This window comes from Paramisgurnus dabryanus, chromosome 5 (assembly GCF_030506205.2).
Source record: "Paramisgurnus dabryanus chromosome 5, PD_genome_1.1, whole genome shotgun sequence".
NCBI classification, from domain to species: Eukaryota; Metazoa; Chordata; class Actinopteri; order Cypriniformes; family Cobitidae; genus Paramisgurnus; species Paramisgurnus dabryanus.
In genome coordinates, this window is record NC_133341.1 from 24,336,792 (window position 1) to 24,358,877 (window position 22,086).

The following is a 22,086-nucleotide window of genomic DNA, read 5'->3' on the forward strand; positions in this document are numbered from 1 at the left end:
CTAATATTTACACACTGCACCTTTAAAGTTAGCTGAAGAGTTGTCATGTGAAAATGCAAAAGTGGTGTGAAAATGTTTGCAAATCCTTTTTGAACAAATCTTTTCACTATTTGTTTTACCAAGAGTATTAAACTTCATTGTTTTTCATTAATATGATGTAATATATTATAATACAATACAATCAGGTTGTCACTGCTGTGTTAATTTTTCTTTAATTTGAATTTTTTAAGGTGATTTAAGTACCAGTGGCTTGAAACAAACAGAAAATTGACCATTTGGGTCTCTGAGTGTTTTTCATATATTATTGTGTATTGCAGAGCTCCACCCTGGCAAATGTGTCTGAAATATCATTCTCACTAAGGCAACACACTCCTCCTTCTCTCTCTTGCTTCCCTATAGCTTTCTCTCACTAAGCCTTCAGTTTAGTCTTCCAAGTTATTGCTACCACATATTATCCAGGAAAAATCATGTCCCGGCACAATATTGTTTTCATCTTTCTTGTGTTCACTGGCATGCTATTGAGTGGGTATGTACTGTACTTTATCTTTTAAAATATGCATTTGATTTTGGCTTATCCTTGTGTTTGGTGCTTGAAAGGATGTGGAAATTGTGTAGGATAAAACTCTTAAATGAGTGTCAAAGAAGAGCTAAGCCATTTTCAGCTTGTTACATCACTGACCAGGTGCCCAGGAAGGCTACATAAAATACTGTAATTATAATTTAAAACAACTGTTTTATATTTACATTTATGTCATCGGTATATGCTTTTATCCACAGTACCTTACAATGTGAAAGTGAAAGTTGAATCAACTTAAAAATGACTTCAACTGTAATGCTGAAAACTTTAAAACTTTTTTTCTTTAAGAACATTTTTAGTTGAAAATATTTTAATATATTAGGTGTAACTAATTACAGTATTTTTTCTTTACGTTTTTTCCCACCTTAAATTTTTACTTCGGAAAAAAGTTCAGGTTTTAGGCTTTACCAATTGAAGTAATTTGAATCTTTGAAAGTAATTTAAAAGTTGATCCAATTTTTACTTTTTACATTGTACTTCTCAGTGTTTATTTTAGTTAATAAGGTTTTAAATTGTCAAATACATTGTCAGTCATCCCTGTTGAGAATGCTGCAGAAAAACTGAAATTTTAGCGTCTCTTTACTACATTACATTGGGTGTAATTTAGTAATTACACATTGATCATTACGAATCTGTTACACATTGAGTATGGTTTTAGGTAATAAAAGTTAAATAAAGGCCTGGTTTCACAGACAAGGCTTAGCTAAAGCCAGGACTAGGCTTGGTTAAATTAAGACGTTTTACCATCTTTTATAAACATGCCTTAGAAAAAGCATCTTGAGAAAAAAAAACAATGGCACTGGCTTATTTTAACGTTTTTTTTCAGTTGAGAGGCAACTCCAAAATTGATAAACTGGTCTAATTACATATGTTCAATTCACTTAGAAAGAACACGGCGTAGGTTGTAATTAGGTGCCCATTTACGTCGTAACTAGGCTACGTTGTAACTTACACACAGCTGGTGCAACCAGCCCCAGCATTAGATGACAAAAGGGAAATTCTTTTAAGAGAACTGTATAAATGTAATAAGATCAGTTTATCAATGTTATAAAAACGTAGCCTGGTCCAACCAGACTCTAGTACATTCATTTCATTTGTACAGAGAGTCTGGCCACGCTCCATTGCAAAGCGTTACTTCCGTTAAGGAGGGTCCATTGTTGAAGTTTAAAACTATTGGATCTGCCCAGAGTCACTCAGGATCTGCCAAAGCCAATCGCTTACGTGGTCGTGACGTATATCATGCACCGAAACCGTCCAGAAACAACAAGTCAGAATAATCAGACAAACAAAACTTAGCAAACCTGGTTCTTGCTCCGGCTTTAACTTCTGTATATTCGGCAGTTTTGCAACAACGGACCGATTAGCTTTTCTCACGTCTTTCTCCGCTGCCATTACTGAACTACAACTCAAACTGACGCACAACCTCAACGTCATCGTTCTTAGCCACCCCCATCTGTTCGCTGATTGGTTCTGCAGATTTTTGCAGGAGAAAACGAAACTCTACAGAGCTATCCCAGACGTAATGCTGAAGCGAAATGAAAATTAAGCGGAAGCACGTAGGAGGGCGGAGCCAGGCTAATAAAAACGTGTAATAAAGTTTAAAGATTATGCCCTACTAATGGTTTTTGAGTTGCACCATTAAACTTAGTTTAAACATAACAATACATTGTAACTAAATATTTACGGAAGCCTCTGTTCATGAAGGGTCAGCCAGATTAGAACACACAGATGAGCTCGTAATTGATTATGAAGAGCCGCGAGTTCGTCAACGAGTTTTCAAAGCTGTTTTGTTTTCTTTGTATCCAATCCATCAACTAAAATAAAAATTTCTTCATGACTGAAATATTTCTTCAAGTTTATTTTCTCCTCCATGTGTGGGATATTTTCAATTAACTGTTTTGAGTTCAATAACGTCCTTTTAAATTTTCAGTTTAGGCCAGTCAAAAATGAGAATTTGAATATTTGAAAATACGTGCTGTTCAGACTTTTTCGTGTTTACCTATTAGAAGGCTTGTGATTGGGTTTAGAAAAATAAACGTCATTATGCCACAACGCATTACTTTACGGAGAGCTTACGACCTAGCTACGTTCTGCCTTAAAAACAAATGGTGCAACCGAATTAAGTACAGAGTTAGTTATAAACTAGCTAGTAGTTACTAAGCCTCAAGTTTGGACATTACATCCCAGTTTAAGTAAGAACTTAAGAATGGCTGATGGAACCCTACCCTGTAGTTTTGCAAAACAGCAGTGATTTCATTGATGTTTACATGATATAAAGCTGTATGTATGCTGGGTCCAAAATACTTCCTAACTATAGTGCACTATATTTGGCGTCTGCCATTTTGGTGTCTGACACTGGGGTCCATTTCAAAGGTGGTAATAAGTGAAAACTGTGAGTATGTTAACCCTGAAATAATGGAAACTAAACGCTAATATAATGTATGTCTCTGAGGAAAGAAAACCGTTAACAATTTATTTTTTTAATTATGCGAATTCGCGTAAAAGAGAAAGCGGGTGCTCGTGAAGAGCGCGAGGTAAGCGTGCAGAGGAGCACGCGCACAACAGACATGCTCACTTAAGGAATAATGGGTTAAATTATGCTCACTTAATTTTCCTAAAAAAAAACATAACCAAAAAATAACCATTAGAGAACGTTAGGTATAAGTTATTTTTAGGTTATTTTAAAAATAACCACCCAGCAACGTTATGGGAACATTATTTTATGGTTCCAAAAAAATAACCATAAAATAACGTTCTGTATAAGTTATTTTTAGGTTATTTTAAAAATAACCACCCTGCAACGTTATGGGAACGTTATTTTATGGTTCCAAAAAAATACCCAAAAAAATAACATTCTGTATATGTTATTTTTAGGTTATTTAAAAATAACCACCCTGCAACGTTATGGGAACGTTATTTTATGGTTCCAAAAAATACCCAAAAAATAATGTTCTGTATAAGTTATTTTTAGCTTATTTTAAAAATAACCACCCTGCAACGTTATAGGAATGTTATTTTATGGATCCAAAAAAATAACCAAAAAAATAACCAAAAAATAACGTTCTGTATAAGTTATTTTTGAGTTATTTAAAAATAACCACCCTGCAACGTTATGGGAACGTTATTTTATGGTTCCAAAAAAATACCCAAAAAATAACATTCTGTATAAGTTATTTTTAGGTTATTTGTTACGAACCCTTGTTTTAAAAGTGGCTCTGAAAGAGGGTTCACAACATAATGAAGGACACGTGAAATGCGAGTGCGCAAATGAACATTTATTGATACTCAAAAGAACATATAATATGAAGATAACCAATATTCACAAACAACAAACAAAATAACTAACTAAATAGAAAGACAATAATGACAAAAAGCTTGTTGCCGTTTCTTCTCTCTCCTCTGCTCTTCTCCGTGTTCTTTTATATAGGGAGCAACAAACGACTCCAACGAGCCACAGGTGTACAATGCCCCACAGGTGCAGACCTAAATACAGACTCAAAACACAAAGGAAACAAAACCTTGTGATATCATAAGGAGAGCCAAACATAAGGCATAGGCCGTAACATATTTTAAAAATAACCACCCTGCAACGTTATGGGAACGTTATTTTATGGTTCCAAAAAATAACCAAAAAATAACGTTCTGTATAAGTTATTTTTAGGTTATTTAAAAATAACCACCCTGCAACGTTATGGGAACGTTATTTTATCGTTGCAAAAAATAAAACCTAAAAAGAACAGTCCCAGAACATTATTATTTGGTTCCCAAAAAATAACCAAAATATAACCAAAAACTAACGGTATGGGAACGTTCTGTGTTTGCTGGGAGGTCGCGTTAACCGAAGCGTAATGTAATGCTGCGTTCCAGGCAAACGGTAACCTGTGAATCATGACTTCAAAACCACGACTTACGACTCTGAACTGGGAGTACATCGATCTACGAGTTCACGGGTGGGAAGTCACGAGTTTGACTGCCGTTCCACTGCACTTTCACAGGTAGAAGGTTGTAAAAACACGGGTTACAGGCTGTCTGGAACGCATAGAGTCGTGAGTCGTGGTTTTGAAGTCGTAATTCACGGGTTTAAAAACCTGCCTGGAACGCAGCATAAGAGCACATGATCAATCTCCAGAACAGAAGTAAAACTGCTGCGTCGTCTATCTGAGGTAAAAACACAAAATCTAATGACAAGAGTCTGCATTTATCTGTTTCATGCATTTGTTACACAAGATGGTTTCACATACACAGTCGGTGTTTAATTAAATTCAGATTTTTACACACCGGTTTCTATTTTAATCGCAATAGTATTTTGTGATTTTATTTGTTGATATTTGATTTGCCTGTTCAGCACAAAGTTTGTGTGTTTTATTGCCTCAGCTCTCTGTCACTGCGAGAAAAAAATTATTCATGAAACTTTCATGTGATGTTAAACATGTAAAGTGATCCACAGTCTCTGTTCATCATATGTTCTCTTCACAATTAAATAAACACATTTGAACTTGAATGCTCGAAGTTCATGATTAGAAATGAACAGGTGAACAAAAACATGAAATGACGGATAATTGACTGTCGGGATTTTCAAATGAAATAGTGTAACGCAAACTCTGGTGTGTTTGTGAGTGTGTGTGAATGATTATGATTAGTTCATTACTGATAATAAACCCACATTATACTCAGATTTACACATTTATAGTTCATTTATTTCATGACTTCAACAGTAACATTTTCAGCATTTCAGCTAAGCAGTAATGATATTTATTACCTGATAACAGAGTTACGAAACGCTTTGATCTCGCCGCCGCGTTGTCACGTGATTCATGTAACGTTCTACAGTTCCAAACCAAGCAGGGCTATCAATCTGTTTGCATAGGTTTTCAGCTATTTTAGGTAAATATTAGCTTGTAATGTGAATTGATCACTATACTTACTATGTTTATAACGTTTTTTTTTTACTAGGGAGTGATGGAAATACAGTAAATCAGTTAATAAAGATAAACAGTTAATGGTGACCCAAAGATAACTGTGGTTATCTATACCAACAACAGCAACACAGCTTATCTTTTATTTTTGTAGCAAAAATATGGCTAAATGTTTTTTTATACTGAAAAAGCAATAATATCACAATTTTTTTTTAATATTTCATAATTTTTTCGTTTTCTATTATTTCTTTTTATTTCCTTATATCTTAGCTTATGTCTTCTTCCTGTTTGTTCTAAAATTATTATGTTTACATACTTAATAAATATATAAATATAGCACACACACACACACACACACACACACACACACACACACACACACGATGTAAAGTGTTATTAATATATAAACAGGCCTTTTTAATGTTGTTTTAAACATAATACTTTTATAATAGTTTTAGAACAAACACGAAAGATAAATATAAGGAAGAAATAATAAAAAACAGGAAAATTATGAAATATTTAATAAACGCTATTATATATAATACATGATAGTATTGCTTTTATATGTACTTTAGCGATTCAGACTGTAAAAATAATTGATTTAGCAAAAAAGAACAATACATATACATTACATAGCATATCAGTAGCCAAGCCATTTAAACTTTTTATCTATCTAAAAAATAAACGTAACGTGATTAAAACGCTATAAGAAACATTGCACTAAAGGGAAACATAGGGGAATCAGACTTCGACAGAACACCGGATCCATAAAAACCACGGTTTAATGCTAAAACACTTCACAACCCTACTGCGGAGCAGTCACTTTCTGCAACCAGTTTGGCTTTGCCCACAAAAAACGTCATCTCTGTTTGCAAACACGAAATTGGTCTATTACTTTTATACTGCTTTATGCAATAAATACCTGATTGTACTTTTACTTGCGTGTTGTGTTTTATATAGTTGAGAAGTGGTTGGGTTAAATATTCTAATCTGATGTATAAGGCAAAAAACTTAAAACGTAACAACAGATTGTATTTATAAGCTACTGCCGCTAGAGGACACTAATTCCTTAATACGTCACTTTACGTCGTAATAAGATGCTTGCACATACGACTTTTGAGGTTGTTATTTTTTGTAGGACAGTCTCCTCTCCTTCCCTTCATTGCCAAAACTTTAGATTGTGTGGTTTTTGACCAGCTCTGCTCCTTCTTCACACAAAATAACCTCAAAATATTTTCTTAGACCTTTCCTTTATGCAAGTCCTAGTCCAGGCTCTTGTCCTGTCCAGACTGAGCTATTGCAATGCGTTACTGGCCAGACTCCCAGCCTGCACAACCAAGCCCCTACAGATGATCCAGAATGCATCAGTAAGAGTGGTCTTCAATGAGCCAAAGAGGGTGCATGTCACTCTTCTCTTTACATAGGCTTTCCATAGCAGCTCCCATCAAATTCAAAGCTCTGCTCTTGTCCTTTAAAACCTCCACTGGGTCAGCACCCCCTTACCTTCACTCACTTATTTAGATTTATGTACCCTCTATATTCCTGCTTAGCGATGGCTTGTGTCTTTAAGAATCAGCTTGTTGTGGAATTTTTGATAGGGTTGTTCCGATTCCGATACCAGTATCGGAAATGTGGCCGATACTACAAAACATTCTGGCATTGGAATCGGCGAGTACTTGAACCCATGTACCGACTTAATATAGCATTTGAAGACGCTTCACTCTGAAGAACATGATGGTTACACTCAAGTCACTTATTTCACTAAATTGTTGCTACACTCAGTGTTTTTAAAAGAGCTTTATTTTGCTTTTGTATTTAAAAACTGAAATGCCTTTTGTTTAACAAAACTGTTTCTGGACTTTTAAGTTTTAAATAGATTATTTTGTAATATTATTCATATAAAAAAAAAATTTATTCCTTATTTGTTGCACTGTTTAATACAGTAATATTCTAAAACTAAAACACCCTTGCAGTTTACATTGTTAGATTTTTGGCTCTTTTTAACTAAAAAATAAATATTATTGTCAAATGTCTTTCAGATAATAAGAATACTCTAGTTCACTGTATGTATTTGTTCATGTTTTATACAGGAATAAGTCTGAAGCACCATAAAAGAGTTATATCCATTCATACAGGGCTAGTAGTATGAACAGCTGTGTATTTTACAGATAAACACGCAGGTATCGGATCAGGAAGAGAAAAATGGTCGGAACAACTCTAATTTTTACCACGTTGAAATTATACACATTAATAATTAGTCATAACCTAATTCAGTTTGAAATGATTTTAATATCTTGCAAGGGCATTCAATCTGCACCATTCAAAGTATACTGTGAGATAACTTCTGCTTGGCCCTTACACGTTTATATTTAGCTGCTTCCGTTTTGCTAGTACATATACATCCTGTTTTTGCAACTCAACACCTCACTTAATAATACAGAGCTTAATATGTTTTTTCTATTTTTTTTCCTTATCTTTTCTGTCCTCAATAAATAAATAAATACATTAAACCCATAGCTATGTAATGTAATGTGAAAAGATGCTAAGTTTGCAAATCCCTTTGCACCTTTATTAGATCATTTGTTATACTAAGGGGCGGTTTAGGGATTAGACCTAAACTATAATAAATTTAATAGCTGTCCAAACTAAAAACAACTTGCACTGACATATCTTAAAATACATAAGTACCCTTTGTTTTGTCTCAAAATGCACACAAGTAATGTTTTTAGTAAGGTATGTCTAAAACTAGATATATTTCCTAATTAAACTAAGACCTAGTCCTGGCTTAAACTAATCTCTGTCTGGGAAACCACCTCAAAGAGTATTAAAAGTGTGCTCAGACTGACCTTTATTGTTTTTCATGAATAAGATTTAATCTACTTAAATATACAATGAGGTTGACACTACTGTGTTGCAATATTATTTTTTTTCTATGTTGAGAGGTGATTTAATTATTCCTGGCTTAAAACAGACAGAAAATTGACCATTTGGGTCTCTGCGTATTTTACATATCTTACACATCATATATTGTGTATTGCAGAGCTTCACACTGGTACAACCCACGGCACACTGACAAATCTACATTTGTCTAAAATAGCATTCTTACCCCATCAACTCCTCCTCTTTTTATCTTTCTTCCCTATAGCTTTCCTGCTTAGCCTTCAGTTTAGTCTTCAAAGTCAATGCTACCACATATAATCCATGAAAAATTATGTTCTGCCACAAAATTGTTTTCATCTTTATTGTGTTTACTAGCATGCTAATGATTGGGTATGTACTACATTTTTTTTTTAAATATGTATTTGATTTGGGCTTATGCGTTTTGAAAGGTTGTGAAAACCATATAACTGAGTATCCAGAAGGAGCTGAGCATAGCTTTCAGCACTGCTTGACCAGGTGCCCAGGAAGGCTACTTAAATTATAATTTAAAAAACAACTGTTTTATATGTATATTTATATTTATGTTTTGAATGCTTTTTTATATGTTATATGGTTTTATCCAAAGTAACTACCATATTGTTTCTATGGCAAGGCAAGACAAGTTTATTTGTATAGTACATTTCATACACGCAGGTAATTCAAAGTGTTTTACATAGAAATGAGAAAACAATCTAATAGAAAAAAATATTTTAAAATAAGAGACATAATAAAAAACAAAGATACGTGATGACAATAAAAAAATAAAAACGGTTAAAATGTCTTTTAAATAAAAATAAGGAATAAAAATACTACAGCACATCTGATCTCCTCTATAAGCTGATTCTGCAGGTAATAACCATAGACTAATAACTAAATGCTGATGTACCTTGTTTTGAGTGAACCCTTGGTATTTCTAACTGACCTGATCCTAATGATCTGAGTAATATGTTAGGTTTATATCATAGACTGTAAAAAGTATGAACAAAGTGTCTGTGACATCACCCATAGGTTTGTGAAGAGCATTTTTTCTTAAGCTTAAAGTGCCTGCCGTTGCCATCTTGGATGCGCGTTAGGGAGTAAATGGGGCTGTAGTCATTGGGTGACAGGGCTAAGTATGTCTGGGTGTCATCTGCATAGCTGTGGTAAGCAATTTGGTTCATTTTAGTTAAAGAAGGTTGGCAAATTAAAAATAAGTAATTCCTGTTGAAAGACGAATACTAAGAATAAGAGAAACCCTATAACTCTGTAATTTAGGGATTACACATTAGAGATCATTCTGGTCCTGTTACTCATTGTCCTCTTCTGGATCACTATAATCAAACACACAGTTTGTACCTAAAATATTTGGTCTATTTTGGTATGGTTTTAGGTAATAAAAAGTTAAATAAAAAGTGCTAAATAAATGTCCCTTAGCCATAAATATGTAATAAATATGTAAAATAATTTTTTGTTAGTATTTATTATTGCCCCAATAATAATTTGCCAGTTTCATATTATCAATTTACTCTTTTGGTATGTTTTAATAAATAAATTATTAATGAATTAATGCTAATGAACACTTTTTAATAAGACAAATGTATTGTTACAAAAATATACACTACTGGTCAAAGGTTTGGAAATAACACCTACTCATTCTTTATTTATATTTTTCACATTATGGAAATACTAGAATAATACTAAACTCATCAGTTATTGTATCAAATACTTTGTGTCAATATGATTTATGACCCTATAATTTATGACCCCCATGTCAATTAAATATGTACAACCCCAAATCAGAAAAAGTTGGGACACTGTAGAAATTGTGAGTAAAAAAGGAATGGAATAATTTACTAATCTCATAAACTTATATTTTATTTACAATAGAATATAAATAACATTTCAAATGTTGAAAGTGAGACATTTGGAAATGTCATGCCAAATATTGGCTCATTTTGGATTTCATGAGAGCTACACATTCCAAAAAAAGTTGGGACAGGTTGCAATAAGAGGCCAAAAAATGTTAATGTACATATAAGGAACAGCTTAAGGACTAATTTGCAACTTATTAGTTCAATTGGCAACATGATTGGGTATAAAAAAGCCTGTCAGAGTGGCAGTGTCTCTCAGAGGTCAAGATGGGCAGAGAATCACCAATTCCTCCAATGCTGCGGCGAAAAATAGTTTTCTGAGTTTCTCAAAAAAAATTGCAAAGAGTTTGAATTTATCATCATCTACTCTATAGGTCAAACAAGAAGCCATATCTAAACATGACCCAGAAGCGCAGGCTTTTTCTCTGGGCCAAGGCTCATTTAAAATGGACTTTGGCAAAGTGGAAAACTGTTCTGTGGTGAGACGAATCAAAATTTGAAGTTCTTTTTGGAAAACTGGGATGCCATTTCATCCGGACTAAAGAGGACAAGGACATCCCAAGTTGTCATTAGCGCTCATTTCAAAAACCTGCATCTCTGATGGTTTGGGTTTGCATGAGTGCGTGTGGCATGGGCAGCTTACACATCTGGAAAGGCACCATCAATGCTGAAAGCTTTATCAAAGTTTTAGAGCAACATATGCTCCCATTCAGACGTTGTCTTTTTCAGGGAAGACCTTGCATTTTCCAACATGACAATGCCAGAGCACATACTGCATCAATTACAACGTCAAGATTGCGTAGAAGAAGGATCTGAGTACTGAAATGGCCAGCCTGCAGTCCAAATCTGTCACCCACAGAAAACATTTGCCGCATCATAAAGAGGAAGATGCTACAAAAAAAGACCTAAGACAGTTGAGCAACTAGAAGCCTGTTTTGGACAAGAATGGGACAACATTCCTATTCCTAAACATTGGTCCTCCTCCAGCTGTTCCTTATACGTAAATGTAAATTTTTTGGCCTCTTATTGCTACCTGTCCCAACTTTTTTTGGAATGTGTAGCTCTCATGAAATCCAAAATGAGCCAATATTTGGCATGACATTTCAAAATGTATCACTTTCAACATTTGATTTGTTTTCTATATTCTATTGTGAATAAAATATAAGTTTATGAGAATTGTAAATTATTCCATTCCTTTTTTACTCACAATTACATTCTACAGTGTCCCAACATTTTCTGATTTGGGGAGGTTGTACATGTAAGGCAGTTTTAACAGGCATTTTATGTTTTTTAGCTGTCAATCAACTTTGTATGGCTTATACTGTAGTTGTAACTCAAGCTGACTGCCATTTTTATGGGTTTATACAGTATCTATCAAGTTGACTGATATTTTTTGTCATTTATAATGGTGTTAATCAGAGTTTGGCATGTCATTGAGTTTTGACTCTCATTTTTATGACCTGTCCTCGTATGTGTGTGAAACCCACTTTCCCTATTAGCATGGGGCTTTGTAAATGAGTAGGTGTGAAATAGTTGTGTTTCACTAGGGTATAGATTTTCTGTGTATGAAAAGGCTTTTATTCCGTCTTAATCACAGACAATGGCTGTTTTAACATCAACTCCGACTCCTATTCAGTTGCTTTACGAGAGTTTTATAAATGGGGTGGCAAGGGCTACTTTAGGCGGTCCATAGTCAATAAATAAAAATCAATGTATAACCCTATTAAAAAAGCATTCATGAATCTTATGATTGCTGATTACTTTAGTGGGCTATTACATTACCCCACATTATGTTGATATTGTGGGGTCTGAAATATTCAGATTTAACATTGCTTTACCACAGTAACACTGTGCACTATATTAAATATAAAATCTAACAATCAATAGAGAACATATGAAAACTTCTCATCCTTTTACCTTTACAATGCTTTACTGTAGCATCTGAAGATTAACACTGTTTTTGGACAACAGAATACACTTTAGGCCCACCCCTGTGGATCAGTCTGCTCTTAAAATCTTTTAAAACTTTTTTTTAAAGTTGGCCGCCAGCTTTTTTTGTGATTTTCCCAAAAGTTTCACAAAATGCCTTCCATGGAAATTTTCTTCTAAAAAATATATAAACATACAAATATATCAAATATAAAAAGAACATAACTTCTGCTTTCAAACAAACAATAAACAAACAAACCAGGAAAAAACGCTTCATCCTATCTATAGTTTTTTCTCTGCTTAAAAACTCATAAAACTTAAAAATATGGGTATTTGTCTTTAAAAATACAATTTCCTTAGCAAAAAGCTGATTTAGTTGGATTTTTGTAAAGGAATTTTGTTAGAGATCAGGGGCCGTATTCACAAAGAATTTTAAGGCTAAAAGTAGCTCCTAACTGGCGAATTTAGGAGCAACTCCTAAAAATAATGGGCGTGTCACTCCTAAATTTAGGACTCCTAATTTTTTTCACTAAGAGTAATTCACAAAGCATTTTAGCCCTAAAAGTAGCACCTAAGTCTGGGACAGCTTAAAAGAAGTCGAGAGGACTCCTAACTCACTAAGACCTATTCACAAAAGATCTTAAAATGCCTTAGGTGCTGATCCTCCTTAACATGGACAGTTTCACCAACTCAAAAGCATTGCACATAACACTTAAAAGCACACTTTAATGTAAGCATATTGTTTATGACATTTGTTTCTTAATTCATTACATTCATGACAAGCAGGAAGTTTTTTAGAATTACATGAAACAATAATGATATTAAATATTTAATATTATAGGCATACCTGTTGCCATGCTAGTCTGTTTAAAGGCTGCAATCTCAACCCTCTACTGCGATTGTAATGCATATAACACCGCCTCTCGCATTCGTCCGGGGTCCGCGACATAAGCGGGAATGTTGCATTGATCTGCAACAAATCCTCTCCCCAGTGATGCGCGGGTTGATCCGAAATGAGCGGATGCATGCGGTCACCCGCGGTCACGAGTCATCCAAAAATATTTTTTATGATATTCGGGTCGCGTTCGGTCAGGTCGTTTGAAATAAAGATGGCAATTAACTATTAAACAATTACTACTTAAAAAAAATGCTGGCCAGGGAGCGGGTCGGGTACACTATTTATTTTTTATTTTTTGCGGTCCGAGTTGCGGGCGGGTTAGTTGAAAACATTGGTCGGGTGCCAGTTGTTTTGTACATTGACCCGCGCATCACTTTCTCGCATGTCTCACGCTTAGTTTTGCTTGATATCTCAGTGCTGAATTTCCCTTTTATTACGTTTCTTTTTTCCAGCACCAACTGGGCCAGCAGCAGTAACTGATCCTGCATCCATTTGGGCTTTCTTTTTCGTTTTGGCGAGTTCCACCATCATTTATTTATTACATTAGGCAGGCTTCTTTAATATGGGCAACATTTCCTTGCTTTAAGTAGTCTATTTAGGCTAATAGGATGTACATTAATCAAGCAAGTGTTAATGCAATGTCGTTTTATTATTAGGCAATTGGCGGTTTTCATTTGCATTAGGCTTGATTTAATTTAATTTAATTTAATTCACGACTTTTCTTTAATATATGCATTTCGATGGCATTACTATTATTATTATTTTGTATAGGACACAGACATATTTCGATGTTGTAATTCCATGATTTGGTGCGTCTGTGTTATGTTCCGCATGACAGCCCTGTCATCTAACAACCAATCACCGTGGTCATTGCGAGGCAGCTCGTGCATGAGAATTGACGTCATCCGTAGCAACGAAGACTCACTCTTAGTTTAGGAGTAATCATTTTTCCTTACTAAAAGTAGGTCTGAAAGGCGTTGTGAATAACTTTTAAGAGAAAACTCCTAGCTAAAATCTTTTAGTGCGATTTAGGAGTACTCTTAGTGATAAGATAAAATGCTTTGTGAATACGGCCCCAGATTCAGAATAATTATCAAAACATCAGTGGTGGGAAGAGTACTGAAAAATCATACTCAAGTAAAAGTAACATTACTTACCAAAAAATGTAATTGGAGTAGAGTAAAAGTACCTGTCCTGTAAAAAGTAGCCCCTTTAAAAGTACTCAAGATTAGTGGGTTCTGAGTATTATGCTGTGACTGTATCATGCAAATTAAAAATGTATATTGAGTTCGCTTATGACAACATGACGAAGTAAGTTTCTAAATAATAATGATAATTGACACATGGATGTGTTCTGTATTTTCATATATTAAGTTAATATTTAGTTCACTAGATAAGGACCATGGACACTTCATAAACAGTTGGCAATGACTGAGTTTATTTTAAGTAGCAGTCATAAAATGGCATAAAATTGAACGTTACTGGTTTCTACTGTTAACATGCGTTTTCTCTTTGAGCTGAATACAAGCCCTAAATAGTCGGGTTTATAAGCATACTTGCAAAGACGGGTATTTTGACGCATGTATTTAAGGGAAGTGTCAAAAATGCTCACAAGCTTAATGAACAGCGGATGGGCAACTTGCGCGCCCCTTTCACACAGGAAAAGTGCACATATAGCACTATTGTGGTTTCAATAGCTTAAAATCACTTGTTTTTAAAACTGCTGATGTGCTTAAATGCATGACCAAACGTTACGTTTTCGTGACGCGCACAGCTAAATTGGTGCGTAACCTATAGTCCAAAATCTCTACTGGTTTACACATTTCTACTGGATTATCACCCACCGCTAATATACACTGGCTCATAAAAAACTATATTTGTGACTTTTATTAATTTAACATAAATAGCCTATTTAAGACATGATTCTTGCAGATATTAAAAACTTACCTCGATCATGTGTTTTTTTAAGAGGAAGAACTCTTGAATTGTGATATTTCAACCAGGCATGACATTATGACACAATTGCATTTCTTAGCCTTCACTGCAAAAAAGTAGTATGGAGCGAATTTTGTGCCAGCATTTTGCAAACAAACTCAATCTGCTTTGCAAAGGGAAAACTTGACTCGCAAACAAACAGAAAAGGCAATTTGAGAGAAAATGCAGAAGTGTTACAAATATGTACTGTGTTTTGTAAATGTGACCATGATTTTTTCACAAATGTGACCATGATTTTCTCACAAATGTGACCATGATTTTCTCACAAATGGGACAATGCAATCCAAAACAGCAGATGGCGTTGTTTCAACTTTTTCAGGCATTGGAAAAAGCCCAGGGGAAAAGCCCTGAATTTTAACGTACATATCACCCCTGACAGTGGCAGCAACTGATTAAAGACATTTCATTTGTCGGGCTTCATTTTGTTAATCTCACTGAATTTATTGTAAGTGTTAATAATAATAAATGTTTGTTAATAGTAAACAAATTCTGTGTGTCAAGACATTGAATTCAACTTAAAATGCTTATCAAAAGATGCAGGATAATAAATGAAACTCTTTGGAGAAAGAGTGTGGTAGGGACATAATAAACCCAACATCGGCTGTCTGGACAGAGTGGCCAGTTCAAGCAACAGTAACCAACCAACCAGGATCATAGTCATTTGAGCACTCTGAACAAGATAAACTTCTACAAAATGTTAATCCTTTTAAAGTTGGTCTTAGCTTGTCAGGCTAGGAGGACCAGTTTAAACCAGCTTCTTTCACCCAAGCCAAGCTGGCAAAGCTTCCAGCCTAGCCAAGCTGGTTTGGGCTGGTGCGATCAGCCTGACAGTATAAAAGCAAAAATCCTTCTAATACTAGCTTAAGCTAAAACCAGGCTGGAACACCATCTTGAACCAGTCAACCAGCATAGGCTGGTATTAGCTGTTATTTTTCTGCAGGGAATATAATACATTTTATTTATAATGCACTTTCTAGAACTCAAAGCACCATAATATAAGAGATTCTCAGGAACAAACACATTCAACAGTAAACAAGTTAGTAATAATCATTTAGCAATAGTAAGCTATAAGGATAAGTCAAGGATCACTTAAAACAGTCCAGTGATGGTGAGTTTCTTATCACCAAAAGTAGAGAATTTCAGACACAGAGAATTTAGAGAATCAGACGGGGTATAGGGATTGACAATTGCAAATGTATAGAATTCAGATGGAATTCAATGTCTTTACACACAGAATGTGTTTACTATTAACAGACATTTATTATTATCAACACTTTCAATAAATCCAGAGATTAACAACATGAACCCCGAAAAATTTATTTTGTCTTCATTCAGTTGCTGGCACCAGAGATGTATAAAGTACTAGCGACCCAGACTTGAGTAAAAGTACAAGTGCTCTATCAAAAAAGTGACTTGAGTAGAAGTTGAAGTGCTCTTTAAGCACAGCACTTAAGTGGAAGTACTAAAGTATTAAACATGCTTTGTACTTAAGTATTGCAAGTAGTTTATTTTAAAATATACTACTCAAGTACTGAAAGTAAAAGTACAAGTATTGTGTAATGTAGTTATTAAAGAAAACAGTCAAAAGTTTGAATATAATATTGTTTATATTATTTCAAATGTTTAAGCTAAAGGACACTTACAATTCCTTTGGCTGTAGCTGGAGTACAAGGACATGAATGTTCAGATAATTCAGATTAATTTAACTGATATGGCGATAGAGAATTCAGAATTAATGAAATATTAGTCGATAAAATGGTAATAGGTAAAGGTACAAGGTGTTTCATTGAATTTAGGTTTCCTTCTTTCGCGCACACTCGCCCTTTCTTGCGCATTCTCTCTCTCTCTGTCTTTCTCGCGCACTTTGGTTCTCTCTTCGCTTCACATTTGTCAACAACCCTGGCTCATATTTGTGAGTGAGAGGTTGGGAGGGGTCGCCCTTTACTATCTCCAATTGGTTCAGACCACCATGTGACCATGATTCGTAACATTTGAGAGTAACGAGTAACTATGCAGCACATAAAAAATGTATTGGAGTAAAAGTATTAAACTCAAAGAAAAAATGTACTGAAGTAAAAGTGGAAGTAGGAGAAAAAAATAATACTTCAGTAGAGTACAGATACTGTCTTTTAGTACTTAAGTACAGTAGTGAAGTAGTTCTACTTCGTTACTATACATCTCTGGCTGGCACTGTCAGGGGTGATATGTAAGTTAAAACTCAGGGCTTTTCAGGGAGACTAGTTGAAAATGCCTGAAAAAGTTGAAACAGCGCCATCTGCTGTTTTGGATTGCATTGTCACATTTGTGAAAAAATCATGGTCACATTTACAAAACACAGTACATATTTGTAACACCTCTGCATTTTCTCTCAAATTGCCTTTATTATTTGCAAAGCGTTTTCTGTTTGTTTGCATGTCCAGTTTTCCCTTTGCAAAGCAGATTGCGTTTGTTTGCAAAATGCTGGATTTGTTTTTATAAATCTGGCACAAAATTCACTCCATAATAAAGCTCCTTCAGGTATGGCCAAGGATGCTGAAGTGCTATATTTGAGCTATTGCATGTTAAGCATCTAACGTTACTACACTTCTTTTCTGCTTCTCCTCCATGATTAAACTAAATTGGCGCCACCTAGGTGTTTTGAAGTTTGTCTGATGCAAGTTTTCTATGCGCAATTGATTGGACGGTAATCACTGGACTGATGATTTTCTTTTACCAACCATCAATGACAGAAAAAAATAATCATATAATGTAGGGACGGCAGGTTGAGAGAAAATAGTGGAGTAAATAAAAGTACAGATAAAGAACTAAAAATGTGGCATAAAAAAGGCATATGAGGCATTGTGTTTCCTGGATGTAAAATTTCAAAGACCTATTTTTTCACATGATTGCAGAGAATGGTTTACCAAAACTAAATAACTGGGTTGTTCTTTATCACATTTTCAATGGGGACCCAACTATAGCACTATAACATGGAAAAAGTCTGATTTTCATGATATGTCCTCTTTAAAGTTGCTATATAAACAAAAGTGCCATTGGCCATTTATATTACATCAGATATCTGTCAGTATTATATCTGTACATTTCTGCCTGCCCTGGTTTAAACTTTCAATTAAGAAAGGATAATAGACATGCAGATTTTGTACTGTAAACTTCCTTACACTGAAAAAATGTAGTTACACCAAAAGCTTTACTAAAAATGTCCAATGCGATTTTAGTCTCATTACATTTATCTTTACTATTACAGACTGGATAACTCTTCGTATTTAAATTTTTTTGATGTCTGTTTTGTTTAAAGGCTTACAATTTTATTTTGTTTGCTTAAAATACAACAATCAAATATTTGTATTATTCAGTATGCCTTATGTGTACATGATAGAGCTGTATGTATGTCCATATGTTTAAAAAGATCCCTGTTTTCATTTGTCTGATCTTACAGGGCAATTTACCTTTACAATACCTCCAACCCATACAGGTAAGTTTGGTATTAAGATACTCCTACCCATAAAACACCAACTATTCAACTGACTGCTATATGATGTTGAGAAGTGCATTGCTTGAATGTTGTATTTCAGACTAATGACAGAACTATGCTCAAAAAAGTAAGTATTAGTGCAAATACAAATATATTCTCTTTCTTCAACAAAGAATTTACATGCTTATATACAATGCATCATGATTGTTCCATCATGATAATTCACTGAAAAATAACCCCCGCTTTCACTGGGGAAGTACCCTTTAAAAAGATTCTGAAATGTACCATTTAAGAACAAATATGTACACATATTTGTGTCTAAATGGTACCAGTATCAGTATGTAGCTTTGAGGTATGCACTCTTTAATGTACCTCTGAGGCAGGGGCGCCACTAAGGTGAGGTAACCTTTAATCTGATTGGCTAAAGAGTATGACCATCGATGTGGGAGGGGAAGCCCTGCTAGGAGAGTCTCAATATACACACACATATCCAAGACGATTCACATGTGAATGACGATCTACACATTCACATCTCATGATAAACTTGTACTTTTTAACCTTTCGACATTTTTGTGCATAGTTGTAAGTCTGTGAAATGTAGTTTATGATAATATAATTGTATCATACGCATATGAATTAAAAAGTGAAATATGTATGTATGTATTATTTGATTTTAAGCATTAATGTCACTATGATTTCAATCTCTGACATGATCTTTATCAAGCAATATTAAATATATCAATGTTATATTTTCAAAGAATGATCTTAACATTATGTCGGAATATCTAAACAGTAAATCACAAATAATTCACAGGCAGGGTCAGAATTATCTACAGTATATGAAGCTAAACGTTTTTATGTTAAGGTTCATAAATACTATATAATGTATGATGCATTTTCTTAAAATATATGATTACAGTACTGTGTTTTTCTATTAAATTTACATTTGCTCAATAAATCTACTCAAAAGCAATCGGAAAAATTATAGGTCAGTTTTATTAAATTAAACACACAGATTTTGGATGTTTGGTGTGAAATGGGTTTGGTAGGGGGCCCAACCTCATATTCTTTCATAGGGCCAAAAATTGGTAGTGGCGCCCCTGCTCTGAGGAACTCGTACTGTAAGTGTGCTGCTTAAGTGACAGCTGGAGACCAATTTTTTTCACATTGTTCATATGAATAAGACTCAGATTCTGTTATTATCAGGATAGAGAAGAAGAATAAGAATTTGGGACTGCATTCGTTGCCAGGGTTAGTAAAATGTCATACATTTCAGCAAATAGATAATATAACAAAGGACCATAAACACTGTATTTAGCAGAATATAAAAAAGCAAAACAGCTTTTAGTTTAAGAACAGTAGGCTACCAACTTCATGAACCAATGAAAGAGTTTTTCTTTTCTATTTTTCATTTTTATTGCAGGATTTCGTACAAACAGCCCAGCGTCTTGGAAGGGTAAGTATTATGATATATATTTAATTCTTTAGGTATTTTTTTTGTGAGTATAATGGTTACAGAGCTGTGTGTATGTGTGTGTGTTTATCAGTAGGACAGATGTTGTTTCTGTGACACCATGGTTGGCTCCAATCATTTGGGAGGGAACGTTTGATCCTACAATGATCGACTCCATCTACAAACAACAAAACATCACCATTGCAACAACTGTCTTCGCTTTGGGAAAGTGAGTTCCACACAACACAGCAAGGAAAAGTCATCACTTCACCATAACTATAACCCAATAGAGTTACCTGCTTAACTGGAATTTGGTTAGATGTCATTTTGCCAAAATAAATTGAGAGATTTCACAGTGACTACAAGGTGTTTTACTGACAGCCCAAAGTTTTACTTGTTTTAGCCTAGCCATCTAGGCTGTCTTTGGATGGCTATTAGACTTCATTTAATTCTAATTGTTGTTTGGTAGTAACAAAACAATGATATTTCATTTAAAGTTGAGGTATCCTCAGTAGTCAATCCATCTCTGTCAAGAACATTCCAACCTTTTTGAGAACATTAAGATCCTCCAGCCTTAGCTACAGTATTTTCTGAAGTATTGTTTAGAGACAACATATTTACACATTTATCCTTTTGTCACAAACTGTTTATAAAAAAAAAATGTCTTGTTGTTTTTTTAAAATAGTAATTGTAATAAATAGATTTTCTTTTTCAGATACACACGTTTTCTCAAAGACTTTCTGGAGTCAGCCGAGCAACATTATTTTGTTGGATTTCGTGTGCATTATTATTTATTTACTGATCAACCAGAAGCGGTTCCTGATGTAAAACTGAGTAATGAACATCAGCTGATGGTGCGAAAGGCCCCGAGTATGGATAGGTGGCAGGACATCAGTATGGGCAGGATGGAAATATTGGAAAAACTAACTGCGAGTGAACTGGACAATGATATCGATTATATTTTCTGCCTTGATGTGGATACAAAGTTTTATGGCCGCTGGGGTGTGGAGACTTTAGGTCGGCTTGTAGGTGTGATCCATCCTTGGTTCTATGATTATCCACGGGATCAATTTACATATGAACGTAGACCAGAGTCACAAGCGTTTATTCCGGTTGAAGAAGGTGATTATTATTACACTGCTGCTGCGTTCGGTGGCACAGTACAGGAAGTTTATAAGCTCACCAAAACCTGTCGTGAGCAGCAGAGTATTGATGCTGCAAAGTCTATTGAGGCGATATGGCAGGAGGAGTCTCATGTGAACAAGTATTTTCTTTACAATAAACCCAGCAAACTGCTCTCACCCGAGTATCTGTGGCGGGATATTGACATAAGAACGAGACATGTCAAAATTATTCGCTTCTCTCATGTGGCTAAAAACAAAGCTGAGGTTCGCCCAAACTTATAGCAACTGTTGGCAATGACAATATACATCTGCATTGACATTTGCATTTACATTATGCCAGCGAAAGGTCATTTTACTTTAACTTTTTTTACTTGGAATTACTTGAAAATGAAATTAACGTTAAAACATATGTGCTTTAATATTAATTTTTTTGTGGTAACATTGTTTTAAAGGTACTCTTTTTTTTATAAAAAAAAAAAATAAGTCTAGTGTACTCCACTTTAGGTCTTGCCTGGATTTAAAAACTTAAAACCCTTATGGCATGAATTGACCTTCTTTTTTATAATTGTTGAAAGAGAAATACTTTGATCGATTTTTAATCAAGTTAAAGTTGGTACTTGATAAATGTATACTAAATTAATAAAATATTTTTACATGTGATTTGCATAATTGGAGAGGTTTTTATATGGTGACTAGTTAAAGTTTTTTGAATGATTTAAGAATGTGAATTGAAGACAAATTAAGGTTAATTGATTGTTTACTAATTGTATAAATCAGGAGACACAAAGTTACTCTGTGAACTGCAGAAGGCCTATGGGCTGAAATGTCTGTACAAACCTTTGTGAAAAAAATATTAAAGATTTATGAGTGTGAATCATGATGAATGTAAAAGGTCTTAAATACAAATGCAACGATTAAGTAATTGAAAGTAAAACCTTTAAATCATTTTTAGA

At 34.4% G+C, this 22,086-nt stretch overlaps 1 protein-coding gene across 1 annotated transcript; it reads left to right on the forward strand.

Annotated features, from left to right (window-relative positions):
- Positions 1-320: 320 nt before the first annotated feature.
- LOC135732446 (globoside alpha-1,3-N-acetylgalactosaminyltransferase 1-like) lies at positions 321-21,999 on the forward strand. The gene is made up of 7 exons (XM_065250490.2): positions 321-526; positions 18,521-18,556; positions 18,657-18,683; positions 19,763-19,807; positions 19,980-20,012; positions 20,104-20,238; positions 20,725-21,999. The coding sequence occupies exons 1-7, from the start codon at positions 468-470 to the stop codon at positions 21,413-21,415; spliced, it is 1,026 nt and encodes a 341-aa protein (XP_065106562.1). The 5' UTR covers positions 321-467; the 3' UTR covers positions 21,416-21,999.
- The last annotated feature ends 87 nt before the right edge of the window (positions 22,000-22,086 follow it).